This window comes from Trachurus trachurus (assembly GCF_905171665.1).
Source record: "Trachurus trachurus genome assembly, chromosome: 3".
In the NCBI taxonomy this organism is placed as follows: Eukaryota; Metazoa; Chordata; class Actinopteri; order Carangiformes; family Carangidae; genus Trachurus; species Trachurus trachurus.
Genome location: NC_139893.1, coordinates 35,011,599 through 35,030,914, shown reverse-complemented (window position 1 = coordinate 35,030,914; position 19,316 = coordinate 35,011,599). Strand labels below are relative to the sequence as shown.

Here is a 19,316-nt window from a genome sequence, read left to right as displayed (position 1 = left end):
TGAAAGAAAAGTGAAATTATGTTTTTTCTAAGAATTCTGTTGATACTAGTCACCACATGCCCTTTTCTCTTTTCTTTTGTTAATGCTGTACATTTTTAAAACGATGAAATTGCAACTGTTTTATATACATTTGAGACCATTGAGTTTGTTTGTTCAGTCTATCCTGAACACGGTTTGAATTTATTGTTATATTGCTGGCTCGGCCAGGTGTTGAATTCCAGTGTCTGACCAGCTGTCTGACCCACTGTGTGCAGTTGTGACTGTTTGTGTTTCATATTCACAAAAGCTGTGGTTACAGTTACAATAAAATGTATTTTAAAACGTTGGTCCTTTTAATTGAAACTCTGCTCCAGAGTTCGTTCCAAAGCAGGAAACCAGCTGAGAGAAGCGGAGCTGATTCTTCAGCTCCTCAAACTCTTTGAGGAGCGACTCCTTCTGCAGGTTGAACTGGGGAATGAAGGATAGAAAAAAGATTTGTGAGTGAAATGAAAAGATTTGTTTGTGCAATCATAAAACAACACTTCAGTTAAAGGGAAGAATCAAATCCTGTGTTGAATATATCTTTTTTTGTTTGATTGATTTTTAATATAGAAAGAAATTGATATACATTTATTTGTTCACTATAAAACGGTTTTTGAATACAGATTATTAATAATAACCCTAATAACAAATTTAAACTCACCCTTATTGCATATTTATAAAACTGCTCTGCTTCGTCTTGTCTGCCCGACTGAAACAAAAGGTTCATCACATAGTTAGATCAGGTCAAACATCTGTTTGTACAAGGTGGAAAAGTGAATCTGTGTTTAACTGTGCCCCAGGTCAGCAGCTGCATGGGTGAACAATATAGGATATAGAGATGTGTAGTTCACTGGATCAGCTTTACACAATCAGGAGGTAATGATAACCATAGGCTGTGCCCCAGTGTTTTGGAAAGAAAGGCTACAGAAAGGCTTCCTGGTTATATTGTTCTTTATAAGAGGGAGGGAAGTGTCAGCCCCCTGTGTCATATTCTGTCATGAAATATAGACTTGCAGAGAGCTCAGCTGGGAGACAGATCGTGTGTTTTCAAAGCGTCAACATCACTCACCCTGAGGCAAATCAGAGACAGGTAAGCCCACACCTCTGCATTCTGGTTGCTCAAATGGTTAGCCTCAGTCAGAGCTTCTTCAGCTATGCACAGCTCCCCCAGCTACACAGACAGACGCGCAAAAACAAACACAAAGTTGAGTGTGATCATTGTGCCCAGGGGTTACCTCTGATGTCGACTGCTTTACTTTTAAATTCCTACACTTGTCTAATACTGACAGGCCTTAGGTCGGCATCATCTCCATGGATGTGCTGGAGTTGGAGTTTTACCTGGTAATAGGCTGTGCCCAGGCCCAGCCAGGTCAGGCACGATGGAGATTTCTCACAAGCCTCCAGGAAGACCGCTTTGGCTCGCTCAAACTGAAAATAGAAAATTAAAAATAAAACAAAAATAACATAAATGAATGATGTGACAAAGTTTGTTAGCATAGTTGTTTTAAAGGGCTAGTTCAACATTTTGGCAAATTGGCCTATTTCCATAATCCCTATAGTTTTAGCAGTAGGTTCGTTACCTTTAATTGTCGGTGCAAGCTATTTTTAGAACGGCGGAGCAGAGCCGCGAGCTGCTCAGAGCTACGCTATGGAGGCTAATGGGATTTCTTGGTTTCTCTCATCAAACTCATCAAATACACAATCCAACAACTCCAAAACACTCTGGTGGACAAGTTATGACCTGCACATTCACCACGCTATGAAATAATAATGGAACGTTAATAGACATAAAACTATAGGGATTATGGCAATGGACCAATTTGCCAAAATGTTGAACTATCCCTTTAAATTTGAATTATTAACTTCTGCCTGGTTCTTACAGCACAGTGCTCTTTTGACTTTTTTGGCCAGTTGTGCTATTTAAAAAACAAAAAAGCAAACAAACAAAAAATTTGACTGAAATGCTTACTTTATAGTAGATCAAAGATGGTTGATAAACTTAAAGAATAACTGGGGAAACCTGAAGAATTCTTGGAAATGCACAAATCTCCCCATGAGCATGGCTGATCAGATTATTTGTGAAGCTTGTCTCAGTATCTGACCTTCCCCTGCTGCAGGTAGATGGATCCCAGGCGAAGGAGGACAAGGTGAGAGTCTGATGGCTGCTGCAGGAAGCTCAGGCTCCGCTCATAGCTCCACTGGGCGTCACTGAATGCTCCTTGCAGGTATTGACAGTGGCCATTCAGAGCCCACGTGTCTGCATCCTGTTCACAGGGGGGACAGGGATTCCCAGGTTAATGTTCAGAAGAGATGTAAGTTTAATCAGTCTTACTCTGCCACATGTTTATTTTGAAACAGTTGTGTTGGTTTCAAAGGTTTATGCCTTTGCTTTAACCTTGTGGTTTTTGGATCTCTGCCTGCCCCTGCCTCTGACTGTTTACAACTTTCAAACTGACTTCCTGTGTATATCCACCTGTTTTTAAGCAGAGACACTGCCTTTTTGATCTTTACTTTGCCTTTGTCTCTCTCTGCTTCTACATCTCAGGTCACTCTACAATTGTTACAAATAACCATGTTATTGTAGAAACTGGGAATAGTCATGCCCTTCGTCCTAAATAAAGGTTAATAACTATATTCACAGATGGTTTTAATATTTTACCTTGAAAGCTGTGACATTTTTGTCACATTTTACCCCCCCCAGCTGTTGTGTAATTGTTCTCATTGATTTCAGTAAATATGCTATATATTCAAATTAATGTAATCAGGCCAGCCAATTATAATCTTGCAGTTTGAGAACAACAATGAGGTGACAGAGTTTATGAATTCAATACTAGATGTGGATCTTTGAGGCTATTTGAACATGTGATTGAAAGCTTTTGGACTTAAACAAGTCAGAATAGCAGAGCACGAAGAAGCAGCAAACATACATGTCACATTTTCCACCAAGTGCTTAGTATTGCAGTCAGGAGTCAGTGTGCGAGTACCTGATCTCTGTGAAACAGCGCCTCTTTGAGGTTGGCAGCTGCACTGCAGTAGTCAGCTTTACGCAGCTGCAGCTGGGCCAGATGAAGCAGGTAGGAGACACTGTGGCCTCCATCTGAACACAGTAGCTCCTGGGAGAGAGCTCGCTCCGCCATCTGACAGCAACAAAACATTGTTAGCTTATGACTGAATTTCTTATATGTTGTTTTGGTGGAGCTGCGGCTACTGCTGACGATGCCAGTTCCAGGCAGTCAAGGATGTCACTTCATTTCAGCATGTTGACAAAATACTTGCAGAGAATCTCCCTGTTGGTGTTTTCAGAAATGTTCTGGGTTAGGGATAGATTTGAACACCAGGAAGAGCAGTTGCTACCTTGGTAATAGGGATCCAAATAAACAAAGAAAACAAATAAATACCGTAAGTAAAGAGCAACTAAATTCCTATGTATTCTCATTGTGTCTATATTTGCTTATTGTCATTCTTATGTGTTTGAATTTCTAAAAACTGATTCATACAATATCAAATAATATACTGTCAACTGCTCCTCAGGTGTTAAACCATAAGCAATTGTCGTAAATCACTTTTGCCACATAAACAGAAATTAAACTGAAACCACAATACAACTCTACATTGTTGGTTGTTTCTGTTTGTACTTGTCCAGTCAGGATCCCAGCAGCTGCCATAACAAGTTTTTACCTGCAGGGCATTGTTCTGCAGCAGGAACTGGACAGCCTGTGTGTAAATGGTGGTTGAATTTTTGGCTGGAACTGATCTAAAGCTGACATTCTGTGGTGAAGGCCCTTTGTGCATCCTCGAGTCCTCGTCAACATTATTTGGGTCTGGAAAAAAAAGAAAAAAAGAAAAAAAATACAGCAATACTGTCAGGTAACATCAGCTGCACCGAAGAGCCAAATCATCTGGCATATACACTACACGGAGAGCCTCAGTAAGTGTGTGACAGACAAGACCAGCCTTGTTTTCAGGTAGGTAGGTAAAGTAAGTTAATTATTATTACTAAATGATGGTTCTGCTTGTTTTGTTTTAATATTATTCACTTTACTTACTCTACTCTTCGAGTGTAATCTTCCTACAAATTTTGTTTTGTTAGTTTTTCTTCCTGTAAATAGGGTAGGCATTAATAAGCTTTGCTTCAATCTGCCTTTGCCCTTTCGCCCATATTGATCATGAAATGTTGACTTGTTTGTGTATATGTTTATGTTTTGTGGAATGGACGAATAAATCAAATCAATCAATCAAGGTTATGCCAACAGAATGCACCTTAACTATGTTCAAACTGAGATTACATTATAATTATCTTCATTTTAGTTTTTATGTCCTATCAAGTGCGAGAACTTTCTGAGGATTGTTATTTGTGAGCGAGAGGAATTTTCTACTCACTGTCATGCCAAGGAAGGGTTTGGAGAACTTTCAGAGTTATCAAAACGCTTTTAGAGTTCCAGGGGGGGTCTGGCTGGCAACGGATTTTCATATAATGGCGGTGGATAGAGTTCCCCTTTGAATCATCCAAAACACACACTATGAAACATCCAAATACCTCCATACTGCTCGTCTATACTGACCCAAATGTCCTGAAACCGCCACATGAAAAAGTTGTTCGGAAAAAAATAATTTAACTTTTTCATGTGGCGGCTTCAGAACACTTGGGTCAATAGGGACGAGCAGTATGGAGGTATTTGGATGTTTCATAGTGTGTGTTTTGGACGATTCAAAGGTGAGCTCTATCCGCTGCCATTATATGAAAATCCGTTGCCTCCAAAAGCGTATTGATAACTCCGAAAGTTCTCAGAACCCTTCCTTGGCATGACGGTGAGTAGAAAATTGGTGAATTATCGATTTTGGGTGAAGTATCCCTTTGATGTAGTGTTCAAAATGTTAAAAAGTGTTGGCAATGTGGAGCCAGCAGAACAGAGGAGTTCAAGTACAACATACTGTTCTTCCCAACAGCACCTACAGCTTAACCTCACCTTGTACCTCACCATCAGTGGGAGACTGAGATGGAGGACTGTCTGTCTCCACTTCCTCCACCTGATCTTCATCCTTCTCGTTCTTCTCCTCTCTGTCTGTCTGCTCCTCCTCCTCGCTCTGTGCTTGATTCTTTCCTTCGTCTACCTTTAACTGCCTTCGGGCCTCCAGGAAAGCCCTCTCAGCCAGGATGGATTTATTCTGGCTCTCATGGAGTAAACCTGGGCAGCAGACAATGGAATGAGAAAAGACCAAGCACTGTGCATTTCCCTATACTGCATCTTTTCTGCTTTACTGCTCAGGGTTATTATGAGTTTGTGGGGGCTAATATAAATGTTACAGCTAACTCAGTTTTTAATACCTGTTTAAGATGATTTCAGGGATTTCCATTAGAATAGCTTGTGAAAGACTTGGTAATAGCAATTTAAATACTAAAGTTATGTACTGGAACCACATAATGAATTTGAGTCACCAACTCTTATAAAGATCAGTAAAACTCGAGAACACGTTCTTTCCACTCTTTTTAAATGAAGAATAAAAGAAAAAGTGGATCAAACAACTTGTGTCTTGTGTAGTTTGAACTTCACGGCAGCATCTGTCACACTGGGTAGACATGATATTTGATAAAAGAGAGTAGCTGTATCAGTTCACAGGGTAAACAGAAGTGAGTCGGAGTACAGCCTTTCACCTCACCCAGCAGCGTCCAGGCCACCACACTGGGTGGGTCTATGCTGGAGGCTTGCTCCAGGAAGAGCTGGGCCTCCTCATAATGCTCAAATGTTGTTGCCAAGACACCGCACATCATCAGGCTGGAGAGAAATACAGAGGAACAAGCAAGTCTTGATTTTGAATTCACATTTCGTCTCAACATCACCTTATTTGGCTTTCTGTATAAACATAACCACTGAATAACCTTACCGACTGCAGGGCTCCAGAGTAACATTTTTATTAACTTAAAATCTTAAAAATTTAGGGGAACTGTAAATCGAAAGGCAAAGCAAATATTCACATTTCCTTTCATTCATGATCCTCACACACATTGGCCTGCCACCTGTAATGACAGGGCTGCCCCTTGCACATTTCACTGGTAGTCTCAAGTAAATGTAAAAATGATTTGCATTGTCTCAATTTTAGGGACAAAATACCCCATTTAGTGGCAGTCTGGGGACCTGGATTGCCCCTGAATTCAACTTCTCTCTTCATTTTGAGTGTACTGCAAAGTTTTATTGTCACATACCTGTGGTTTGAAATGTACAAAGTGACAAGTCTAGTCGCTCTGATACAGAATAGGCAGTGTTGCGAGTGAAGAACATCATGACAGGAAGTTCTATCTATGTCACTCTGGATTTCAGCTGAGCTCATGGCTCTTTCATAAAACATGATCATACAGGCCTACGAAGCAGCAACCACTTATATCCTGATATTCTGTTGATATGTCTGATATTAGTGTAACTGGAGCGTCTAACCTGGGCCTGTGTGTCTGCTGGGTGGACACAGCATCATGGAAGCACTCTTTAGCCTTCATGAAGTCTCCAGTCAGCATGTATAGGCTCCCCCACTCAAACTTGTGGGAGGGCTCACGGGGGTGTCTCACCACTAGCTGTAGGAAAGTGAATACATCATGCAATAGCAAATCACTCATGTGATCATCGAGACTCATTAGCTGCATAGAGAGTCTCGTTATCTGCAATGTGAATTAAAGGAGACATATTATGCCCCTTTTCCACGAATTAAAATAGTTCCCAGGTGTCTTAAAGACATGACCCGCGTTTCCACTGCAGGAGTTCCTGGTAAAAGGAGGGGGTAGGAACTTCTACAGGAGCCGTCCTCTCACTCGGCCCTCTCGGTGGCCGTGTCTCCACTGCAGACAGGACCCACTGGGCTCTTACGGCGACGTGCAACAGTTTCGGTCATTGCGTGGTTGTTGTGCAGCGTTTTTTTTTTCATTTCTTTTACTGCTCTTGTTGTTGTTTTTTTCTGTCAGTATAGCCGCTTTCTTTAAAAAAAAAAGGCTGTCTCGATCGTCACGTAATCCCGCTATCGCCTATTTACCACTCTCTTTTTGTTTTTTACCAGGCCTACTGCTACTCTCATCTTTTACTGAGTTATTCTCTCTTTTTTCCGGACGTTTTTCCGTTTTTAGTAACATTGGGTTATAAAATGCATCTTATTTCGGGGCTTTCTCTTAGCGTCACATCCTGCTTTGAGTCTGACCAATCAGCACAGAGTAAATCTCAAGCCCCACCGCGACTTCTTCAGGGCCGATCCGAGTACCTACCCCCAGGCAGGGACTCCGTTCGGCCCCGTAAAGGTTCCCGTAAAATTACCCCGAAGTTCCTGCAGTGGAAACGCGCTTATGTCTGTGACATGCTTTGGTCAAAATACCCCAAGGATCAAACATCACAGCTCTTTTCATCCTCTCAAAACAGCCTTGTTCAGAATGGCTGGTTTGAGTGCCTGTCCCTTTAAAGACAAATTAACCACTTTCTACCGGTACGGGTACCCGCACAGGTAGGGGTGGTATTATGCAAATTCAAAAACTAATAACATCATTGTCAGACAACCGAGGGAACAGCTTGTAAAACCACATGGATTTCAACCTAGGGAGTCTGCACATTACAGATTTTTTGGTCAGTTCTCGCATTTTGGGGAAAAAAAGTGATACTTCCATAATATGTCCCCTTTAAGGCCAGCTGCTCCAGCAAACAAATCAAAAAATAATATTAATAATAAATATATTATAAATATACTTCACAGATAAGAAACAATCAGAAATCAGTTACTACACAAAGGCATAGATTTAAATTTACAGATGGTCATTTGTGATTGGCTGAGAATGCTATATATCAGTGCTTTTCAGTATAGTTATGACTAAACAACACAGTATAGGTCTTTTCTTGAAGGGCGATCATGTCATTGTACCTCATGGTAGTAGTGAGCAGCCTGCTGGTAATCCCCTGTAAGCTGAGCCTCCCTGGCAAAATGTCTGAGCTGAGTAGAACTCAACAGGATCACATCCGAGGAGTCATCTTCATCATCATCATCATCTACGTCATCTAAATAAATCTGGTAAAGTAGAGAGGACAGCGTTGAGAGTGTGTGTATTTGTGTGTAAATGTGTATGTGTGTGTGCTTGTTACCTTGTTGAGCGATATGTGCATCTCATCCACCAGGTAAACATAGAGCTTGCTGACAAAAGCTTTTAACTCCTCAGGGTCAGTGATTGGCTCTGTTCTCTGCATCTTGTCACGTACGAGCCTCACCACTGCAAGCTACACACCAGAAACACACAAACACACACACATCTGTGGAGTTAAATTATGACAGAGAAAAAGACAGATCGAAAAACAGAACCATTCTGACAATATTACTCTCAGAGTTTATAGAAGTGTCATCAGTTCACTTTTAATGTGTGCAGGACTGACCTTCATCTGTTCCTTGAAGGCAAAGTACCTTCCAGAGACATTGAGTGCTCCCATAACCTGAACCTTCATTTGCTCCTGGCTGCAGTCAACCAGTTGTTCATTTCCTGTCTCAATCAATTCCTTATACTGGTCTGAAACCTGGGACACCACATTGCCGACCTGCTTGTGGAAGTCTAGCAATGCCTGCATAAACACACACCAGAAGAAAGAAATCAGAAAAGGAGCAATTCTCTACTCGTGTATGTATTATTGTGTGTGCGTGTGTGTTAAAGTAGCTGTGTCTGTGTTTTACTCTTTCTGCTCTGCTAGGACCTGCTGGAGTTTGGACTCTGGGCGGAATCAATGCCCTCAACCTGGAGAAAACAGAGACACATCTCAGCACATCATCCCATATCCATGTTCCACAGCGAGTCAATTAACATATACTGTATTTCCTCATTTAATAGCCAGCATTCAATTAACAGTCGGGTCTCATATAATGGTTGGGGCCATTATTTACACAAACAAATAAACGCAGGCCAGGTCAATAAATAAATAAAAAATCGGCCGCCTGGGAAGGATATGACCAGAAAGTCTTTCAAAGCTTGTGGACTGTCTGTGAAGACTGAAGGGAGTGAAGCCGACCTCATCCTCTGCTTTAGAAAGGGACAGCCTTGCACTGCTGGACAGCAGGTCTGTGAAGTGAAGTGCTACGCTGAGCGCAATGGAACTCCTCCAACGCAGAGAGGAGAACAGGAGCCCAGCAGCACACAGGGAGAATGAAGATGAGCTACTGAATGATGAGCTTGGTTGCTAATGTGTAAAAATGAACGGCGTAAATTAGAAATAAGGGCTAGGCATCCTGCAGTTGTATAAATAAAGGGTTACTATTTGAGGAAATACAGTATTACAGACCAGTGTGATTCTGTGCTGTTATCAGAACTGGCACATTTAAAGGGATAGTTCAACATTTTGGCAAATTAGCCAAATTGGTCCATTGCCATAATCCCTATAGTTTTAGGAGTAGGTTCGTTAACTTTAATTGTTGGTGCAAGCTATTTTTAGAACAGCAGAGCAGAGCCACGAGCTGTTCAGAGCTACGCTACGGAGGCTGATGGGATTTCTTGGTTTCCCTCATCAAATACACAATCCAACAACTCCAAAATGCTCTCGTGGACCAGTTGTGACCTGCACATTCACCAGAATTTTGGAGTTGTTGGATTGTGTATTTGATGAGTCCTAAAACTGTACAGATTATGGCAATGGGCCAATTTGCCAAAATGTTGAACTATCCCTTTAAATAAGTAACTGAATTCATAATAACTAAATGACTTAAAAAGTGTTCTGATATCTCAGGGTCACAATCTAGAAACACTGTAACTAAAATAACCAGGTCAAACTCAGTAACCACAGGACACTCAGAGGATTTATGGAACACGTTACCTTCTGGCCAGTTCCTCTGGAGATGTTTTGGGAACCAGAGGTTTATCCACGGCTATCTCAATAATAATATACGTTCTGGCCTCCACATACATCTGTCATTAAGAAGAATGAGCTGTTAATACTCTGAAGGCTTCTAAAATCTTACTAACCAGAGCTGTGCTGCTGATCATCTCAAACTTACATTTCCCTCCGTATTGATGTGCGGCTCAGTTTCGGTCACAGCATCGGCGGTGCTATCGACTGCAGCCGGTTTGCTATGATTGACAGCTGGCTGGTGTGACTAAAAACACATTATATTACGGTCCAGCCATCACAAACACAACCTGTATATCAAATTTAAATATTCCCATGGCTATTTATGCTGAAACAAAAATATGTATGTGCTTTTTATTTGCTAAAATCCAAGAGAGCTTTAGAAAACTTTTCAGCACTTGTTCATTGTTCATCAAACTTCTGTAAATTAAACTTTAATGCAAAAAAAAAAAAAATTTCCAGTCCAGGTACTCCTGACCTTCCTGACCTTACTAACCTTTTTGGCTGGCTCCTTTGAATCCCTGACTCCCTTGCTGCCTCCATCAGAGTTCTTCCCGCCCCTCCCCTTGTAAGAGCCAGCAGCGGAGCTGGCACGAGCTTTCATCTGGTTGGCTGCAGCCTTGGCCTGCTCCTTCAACACACTGACACTCCTCTGGTTCTGTAAGCCAAAGGTATATGACAAAGTCAGAATAACAGTGCACACACCAAGGAGCAGAATTAGAGTTATTTAGTAGATGATTTTCTGTATTTTTTTGTATCACACAAGACATGGCTGTATTTATTCAATATAGCAGGGGTCGGGGGCAGCAATATAGCATTGTTCAGGCCAAGGATCCCCAAACTGACTGGGAGATGGAGAGGGACCCCTACTATATTAAGAAATTGTGTATTATATATTAAACTGGGTGCAGTACCATGTATTAATGTAGCTTGTTATTGTGCATTCAATACTAAGCTTTTAAATAATACACATGTACACGTTTATATATTCATGTTTTTTCTAAACATGTACAAGCTACAGTGAGTAGGAGGCTGTCCCTCTGCAGTTTATAAACAGACCTTGCTCACTGATACCAATACCAGTATCAATGTCTGTCAACTGCATGATAATCATGCAGACAAGCTATTCAAATTGACGTTTTTATTTGAAACATATGGTAAATGTGGAAACTAAAGATAAAAATCATTGTCTAATGAACCAAAAATTCTACGACCCCCCTGCAGCACCTCTGTGGACCCCCTGTTAAGACCTCTGCTATACAGTAAACATGCTTGAGTGACTTTGTCTGACCTTGCTCTGTAACTCAGCCTCAGAGAAGGGCTGGATGCTATATGCTCCACGGATGCGTCTCACTCCAGGATACAGCAGCGGCCCCATGTCAATAAACGCCACACCATGGAAGGGGATCTCTGGGTTCTCTTCAGTTATCTAAACACACACACACATTTATCTTTCAACTATTTTTTTTAAAATCTTTCCAACTACTTAATGTTTGTTTTTGTTGTCTCCAATTTCTTACAGTTAGTTAAAGTTACAGAGGTGGACTGGAGAATCAATACACTATGAAGAGGAAATAGCAGCTCTTTGGCCTGCTTGGTTTCTACCTCCTTTCCTAGCGGAGCCAGCAGCCTCGCAATCTCCATCGGCCACAGTCTGTTCTCAGCGATCCTCTGCCGTAGCCTGAAAATTACAGTCAACATTTATACACCATATTCTCATATATGTTTCTGTATTCTCTACTATTATCCACTTACTTTTGCACTTCAATTCACTTAAAGGCATTCTGCTATTATGTTTATTAAATAAACAGAAATAAACTTTACTTATTTATTTATTGCTGTAAATCATTGATATCTTCCATTATTAGACCAGTACTCTTTACAGAGATTTTATTCAAGGAATTAAATTCAAAGTTTTACAGATCAAAACCAGGTCCAATAAATGGCCATGAGGATCAATCAGCAATAAGATCAACTGATTTCCATTTTTCCCCCACTGAATGAGGAACAAAGTGTATGCTCTGCTATAATCTTCAAATTTGGTTCTTTTGTATCACTTCTTAAAAGTCTATATGTCGCCCCAGGAAATTAATGACTGACTTTCCCCATTCCCAGTATAATCTCTCTTTATTCTCATTACCAACAGGTGGGAGGTAGTGAAGTGAGGTGTGTGTGTGTAGCTGACCTGGTTGTTCCTCCTTCATCCAGAAAGCAGTGCATCTCTGTGTCCCAGCTCACCCTGCTCTTAGTGGTCTCTGCCTCATTACGAAACCCCCGGTCCTGCAGGAACATTAAGCCCTTCAGTCATGTAGCTGAGCCTGCCTCCAGGCTGGGTCACTACTCTAATCATCTACAGTATTTGATGTGCTACTAAGGGAAATTTACTTTTAAATGACACTTTTACTCATCGTATCATTAGTCATTATCTAAGCCCATACAGTATGTCTCTAATTTCACTTGAAGATAACCTTAAAGGGATACTTCACCCAAAATCGATACAGTAATTCACCAATCATCTACTCACCGTCATGCCAAGGAAGGGCTCTGAGAAGAAGATCAGAATAATTTTTTTCGAACATTTTTTTCATGTTGCGGCTTCAGGACACTTGGGTCAGTACAGACGAGCAGTATGGAGGTATTTGGATGTTTCATAGTGTGTGTTTTGGACAATTCAAAAGTGAACTCTATCCGCCGCCATTATATCTATCTACCGTTGCCAGCCGGAGGCCCACTGGAACTCCAAAAGCGTTTTGATGATTCCAAAAGTTCTCCGAACCCTTCCTTGGCATGACGGTGAGTAGATGAATTAGGTGAATTATCGATTTTGGGTGAAGTATCCCTTTAACGTCTGTTCTATCTATCAAATGAAAAGCATTCCTCGTTTTCATGCAGGTCTGTGTGTTGACAGTTAATGACAGTAATGTGCAAACACAACCAGCAGCAGGGGCAGAACAAATTTGCGATTACCTCTAAGCCTGTCAGCTGACCGTCCTCCTCTTCAATGGGCTCCGCCTGGAAAAAGGCTCCTGACAGGAAGTGGTTCCCAGGCACCAGCAGAGCCTGGTGGGGCCTCTTCCTCTGTCTGCCACTTTCCTCCCTCTGCCCCCCAGCCTTCAGCTGCCCCTCACTGAACAGCAGCACTTGATCTTTCTGGGAGTCAGAGGAATAGCACATCCACAGTGTTACAATCCTTCATGCTGAAAAGATTGAAATTCAAAGTCTTACCATGAAAACCACAGTGTGAAAACTCACCTGTGCGGTAAGTGGAACTTCCAGGGCAGCAGTGTAGGTGGACGGAGTGGGGACAGGACAAGGGGGCAGCATCCATGACTCGGGGACAGAGTAGGCTGTCTCTACGGTCACCTTCAGCAGGTTGGAGGCTGAAAGGTCAGCCTCCGACAGAACTGGAGCCGATGCACTCACACTTACATCCAAGGTTGACCGCTAAAGGGAATCAAAATAATCAGGCACAATTGTGTTTCTTGTAAATAAACTATAAAACTAAATATGACAGATGTTGCCTACCTAATCTTATCTTATTTAAAGCCCTAGAGTTTGAGGGAGGATGCAACACATGTTGGTGAAATAGCTGTCATGAGCATTTCAAGGGATAGTTCATTGCCCATTGCCATAATCCCTATAGTCTTAACAGTAGGTTCATTACCTTTAATGGTTGGTGCAAGTTATTTTTAGAATGGCTACACTACAGAGGCTAATGGGATTTCTTGGTGTCCCTCATCAAACTCATCAAATACACAATCCAACAACTCCAAAATGCTCTGGTGGACAGGTTGTGACCTGCACAGACTGCTTGCCGAAAAACTGCCCCAGACGGGAATGCGCATCAACGGTTTTGCATGAATTTGCAAAACTACTCGTAATGTACCGTTATTATATCATAGTGTGGTGAATGTGCAGGTCACAACTTGTCCACAAGAGCGTTTTGGAGTTGTTGGATTGTGTATTTGATGGGTTTAATGAAGGAAACCAAGAAATGCCATTAGCCTACGTAGTGTAGCTCTGAGCAGCTTGCGGCTCTGCTCCGCCTTTCTAAAAATAGCTTGCACTGACAATTAAAGGTAATGAACCTGCTGCTATGACTATAGGAATTATGGCAATGGGCCAATTTTCCAAAATGTTGAACTATCCCTTTAAGAATTCTTTTATTCAACTAACCAACCTGGGAGGATAGTTTGACAGGGGGACTGGTCACTGGATTCACTGGGACAGTGGATGAGAAGCTGCGCTGACCTGAATATGGATGAGAAAATCCACAGAACCCAGTCGACATTTGGGGAGACAGAGGTTCTGATTACCATACAAAAACATATCAAGCAGATTTACCTTGCAGCAGTGGGAGCAGGTCGACCACTGCTTGGCCCAGCACCGATGTCCTTGCCTCAATTTTCTTCTCTTCAGGGTGGAGCTCTATGATTGTTACTGATCACAATAAAGCCATCCAAAAAGAAGAAAACAAAAACTGTGTTGTTAAAACATGATGATTTCAGGGCTTCTTCTGTTTTTGTTCACTTATGATCAGCAAAATTACCACCAGCGTTATTAAAATAATATGGGATAACTATTTCAATTTGAGCTGAAATTGAATTTTCTGACAATGATGGGGTTATGTTGACAAACCAGTTAATCATTATTACTGTCATTAAATGAAAACAAAATTGTAGCAAAAGTCAGTGTTTTTCAGTTAACCAGTTTCCTGAACTTCATGAGCAACAATATTTGCACAAAATTTCTTGCAGTGAAATATTCTCTGTGTTGAGTTGAGTGAAATGTATTATTTGGAAAACTCATTGTTAGACTTTGCTTTGCTCACCTGTCAGCAATGCAAACTATCAGGGGACAGAGAAATATTTTTTTTTTTACAATCAACTTACGTATAATCGGTTTATGGGCCATGTAACTAAGAGCCTGAGTGTCACTGGGGCAGGGGAAGGCGCAGGTAAAGTCGTAGTCAACACACTGCTCCACAAGGTCGAACTGCTTCTTGTCTGACTCTCCCAGCATCACTCCGTCCATTTCAACCTTCAGGACACACTGGAAGTTCCCCCCCTTTTTCCCTTGCTAAAGAGAGAAGAAGAACAATATGTTACACTAGGTGAGTACTAGTTTGATCCACACACCAGTCCTCTGGTGTGGCTGGTTTTTGAAGCGCACTGATACCAGTCATTCAAGTTCCAGCAGGCTACTGTGTCATTTTACAATAAATGTTGGAAAATAACACAAATAACCAGTTCAGTTAAAGTGATGTGCATCCGGCATAAAGTCAAAAATATATATCTAAGCCCACCAAAGTCTAATGGTGACTTGATGTGGAGTTAGCCTAGTTTTCAACTATTTTGTAGAGGACTATAATTAAAACGACTGTCAATATAAATGTGTTGATTATATTCTAAATGAATTAAATATTGATTTGCAAGAATATAAAACTGAACCGTTTTCTCTACCCAATGCCCAATTTATCAAAAATGTAAAACACAGCCTCAATAATGAGGAGCTGGAAACTTGAAATGTTCCAACTGTACAAATTCATAAAACCTTGGTCAGACATTGCTCAACCAAAACTGCAGCCAAATCTAAACATTTTCCTGATTACCTCAAACCACACTTGGATAACCTGATACATTTTATTTATTTATTTAACCAGTTAATAGGTAAAATGAACATTAATTACAGCCCTGTAAGCACACCTGTTTCTTTAGCCGTTACGATACTAATGGTAACGTTAGTTCATTAGTGTAACAGTTACTTTATCACTTTTGCCAACCTCCAGCAGACTTACCAGGTTATTTCCTCGAATGGCGGTAAGTTTTATCGTCAGGTTTTCATCACCTGTGTTTTCAGGCGTCTCCATTGTGTTGCAAACGACAGAATAACGTCAAATAGTTAGCTGTTCACTAGCGGTGCAAGCCTTGGGTGCTTTTTGTTGCATACGCAGATTGATGCTTCCATGGCAACGGTGCCACACGTGCAGGTGTGTTCAATTCCTTCAAGAACAATCCGACATTTCAGTGTTTTGCTCTGGAAATACATTTCAGGCTACAGAAAATAGATGGTAAAATAAGCAAAACTGTCAGACACAACTGTATATTATACTTGGGGATTACATGAGGAGACTGAGATTGCCTTGGTCCTCTGAACAGCTAGGCTACTCGCCAAGTTGTCGAGTCGAGTGTACTTTGAGTAGCCTAACTTGTTGAGCACCTTGAAAAAGTAAGTCGTAACACCTCACTCTTACAGTACACTAGATATTTAATTGCAGTGCAAGTCGTTAAACATATTTCCATTTCATTAATTTCATTTATTCTATTGTGCCTGTCATATATTTTATATATCTTCATATCCATCATTAACCCTAACCCTGAACTCTTGAAAACTTCCCCATTTAGAGATCTGCTTCATGTATGGCAGTAGCTCACACCATTCTTAAAAGACACACACACACACACACACACACACACACACACACACACACACACACACACACACACACACACACACACACACACACACACACACACACACACAGTCCACAGTGAGGCGGCCACAGCAGTGTGTGTTCACACTTTTGTTTTTTGTTTTAGGCCTACCAGATGACCAATATGTCTCAGATATATTTTGTCATTTTCATATCTTGTGTCAGTGCAGGGTTATAGTAGCCTATAATCAAATAGAGAGTGTGAACATGTGCCATATTGCCCCACCATCATAAGTTGTCATGGATGTCACACTGGATTTTGCAACTAATTAAACAAGGACAAAATGATTGTTGTTCTTTTTTAAGTAAAAAGTCAGGCACAGAAAATGTTTATCATTGAGCTTGAAAATGGGTACACTGGGTAATGTAGTGTAGCCATAGTATATTCTGACACAAAACAAACCTGACCAGCTGCCTTGGGGAGTGTAGCCCTTTTGCAAATATTTCATATGCTACCAATTATTTTTCTTTCCATACTTTTTTGAACTACTACAGTATTGAATCCCTAATCGAAACCATAGATGGTTTAAACCACATCAATATACATTTTATGAGGGTCCATTGTATTTTTTCAGGAAAAATTTAAAGTAGCAAATAACTAAAGCTGTCAGATAAATGTGGTGGCATAAAAAATAAAAAAATCCTGTGAGGAATGTACATTATTTTGTTCGGACCATCATCACACATTACAAACCCTGAGTAATGTAGGAGCCCCTCCCCGACACAGGGGGCGCTCCACCGCTGGCAGCGCGCCTCTCAGCCCCCGTCAGCTCGCCATCCTCCGTGCCTAAACTGCTCGGCTAACTACTTCCGGGAGTTTTATTATCAATGATTTTGTGACTTGTGGAAGATTAAAACACTTCTCTGGTGTTTGTCTTTTGTTGTTGTGAAACATGTCGTACAACTACGTGGTAACAGCCCAGAAGCCCACGGCAGTGAACGCCTGCATCACCGGTAAACACCCGCTGTTTCTTTGCTTCTTATTTTGCAGTTGTGCAGAGGGAAACATTTCCCCACCTGCGTGCTAGCTGAGCTCCCGCGCTACAACTGCTGTGATCCAGACGGGCCCGCAGCGGCTGCTAGCTTTTGTTTTGCTAAGTCAAATGTTTACTTGCTACATTAGCACTAGGTTTTCTGCAGCCAAATCATGGCACACACGCGTATCTCATCTGTTTATGTCCCATCCGCTGATTTAACGTTAGCTGTTGTATGATCCGGCTGCCCCAGATCAAAATACGTTTCATCATTATCATTATTAACACAAACCAGTCAGTTACTCCAGACTACGGGTGCGGTATCTGTGGATGTCCGTGTTTTCTGATAAGAAAATGATAAGAAAGCTCGTGTAGATGCACCACAAAATACACAATACGTAGAAGGTGACGGTGAAACAATCACCGAGTCACCTCACGGCCTGTGAGGTACCTGAACGCCCCATTAGCGTGTTCCTGCAGTGTAACGTAAACAAGTGTAACTGGTGTAACTTTACTCTAATACGGTTTGAGTTTGAGCATCACGTGCTTTAGTTGTGACACTTCTTGCTTATTTTCTATATTTTAGACTTTTACTTTTTCCAACACACTTATGTGACAGGTTAAATTACTAACGTGACAAATTAAGATTTTGCACACATTTGTTTTTACCACTTGCATTAAATACTCATCAAATTCAGCTCTGGAAATAATTAAGAGACCATATAGGTATGTGTTTGAGTAAAATTAACACTTTTGTTTCATTCTATAACCTACTGACACAATTTCTCCCAAATTTGAGATAAAAATATTGTCATTTAGAGCATTTATTTGCAGAAAATGGCAACTGGTCAAAATAACAAAAAAGTTCTGATGTTTACAGACCTTGTATAATGCAAATAATTTTATTTATTTATTTATAATCTTCCTCATAATTAAATATGATTTGGTTCAGGTGAACAGCTAAATAGAGTGAGGTGTGCTTGTGTTGGAGTTCAATAGATGGCTGCCATACATGTAGAGAAGCTGATTTATTAACTCTTTCGCGACCATTGACGAGTAAACTCGTCACAGCCTGCCGAACGTTCACGACCACTGACGAGTAAATTCGTCAAAACCGTTTTTTTACAGATTAAGATAATAGACACTCTGAGGTACCCTGTGTGTGAATATGGTAGTCCTCTGATATGTAAAACTGCTTTAAACTAAAATCAAAACATAATGTTTTTATAAACTGTGTGATTTTGGTTTCTTTTGAGTAATCGTTCTCCTTGAATGCTGCTGTGGGGGCTGTCGGCTACAGTGTTGCCACTTTCTCGCTGAATCTGGCGACTTTCCAAACCCTCTTTTGACAAAAGCGACCGACGACAAATCTGGCGAGTTTTTCCGGTGTTGTTTACAAACGTTTCTGGTTTGGAGACTCGGATCTGAAAGCCCGTTATCACGGCTGTTTTCACGGTGCAGCGGAGCGGGCGCTGAGCAGCGGGCGCTGAGCAGCGGGGGCTGTGACCGGGCCGCCCCCGCCACAGAGCACTCATCGCCGGCCAGTCACACAGCAGTGTCCCGGAGCTGCTGCGCTGCGGCCAGAGACCCACACCGCTGCACCGCTGCTCTCCACGCTGCCACACCCCCCAGATTTACCTACAAATATATTTATTTAGCCGTAGAAATGATTTGGGAGACATGCCACACCGCAGGGTACCGGTAAAATGAGCAGATTGCCACTTGACACAAAAGTGCGTTTTTCTCTGAAACTAGAGCGGGAGCTCCGTTTTTGGATAAACCCAGCTCTCTTCTCCTCCTTCGTACTCACGAACGAAACGGCAGAAAAACTCGCCGTTTTTTCGAGAAGCACGTTGTAAAGTCACTCTTCAACTAAGTGAAGACCGTTTGTTTCTAGGTGACGTACATAGTTCGGTTCGACGTGAGATAAAAGGTAAACAAATAGCCAAAAACATGTGGTCCTGAGCGGATGTGCTGAAGAAT

At 41.4% G+C, this 19,316-nt stretch overlaps 2 protein-coding genes across 2 annotated transcripts in view; one reads left to right on the top strand and one right to left on the bottom strand.

The window, feature by feature from the left end:
- Positions 1-315: 315 nt before the first annotated feature.
- Positions 316-15,735, bottom strand: cfap70 (cilia and flagella associated protein 70; the record flags this gene model as incomplete). Its single annotated transcript, XM_083992849.1, has 25 exons — positions 316-447; positions 683-730; positions 1,091-1,192; positions 1,360-1,449; positions 2,124-2,285; positions 3,006-3,158; positions 3,700-3,842; positions 4,989-5,207; positions 5,680-5,795; positions 6,453-6,586; positions 7,909-8,052; positions 8,127-8,258; positions 8,412-8,594; positions 8,704-8,764; positions 9,834-9,925; positions 10,363-10,524; positions 11,158-11,295; positions 11,457-11,547; positions 12,052-12,146; positions 12,834-13,016; positions 13,119-13,310; positions 14,047-14,117; positions 14,211-14,306; positions 14,759-14,945; positions 15,664-15,735. 25 exons carry the CDS (start codon positions 15,733-15,735, stop codon positions 316-318), a joined length of 3,198 nt encoding a protein of 1,065 aa, XP_083848975.1.
- A 1,402-nt stretch (positions 15,736-17,137) lies between these two features.
- The window catches only part of ddb1 (damage-specific DNA binding protein 1), a 57,318-nt gene continuing 55,139 nt past the window's right edge, over positions 17,138-19,316 (top strand). Inside the window, exon 1 of the mRNA XM_084001676.1 lies at positions 17,138-17,313. Coding sequence (XP_083857802.1) covers positions 17,253-17,313 — 61 coding nt within the window. The 5' untranslated portion in view covers positions 17,138-17,252. The remainder of the gene's footprint in view (positions 17,314-19,316) is intronic.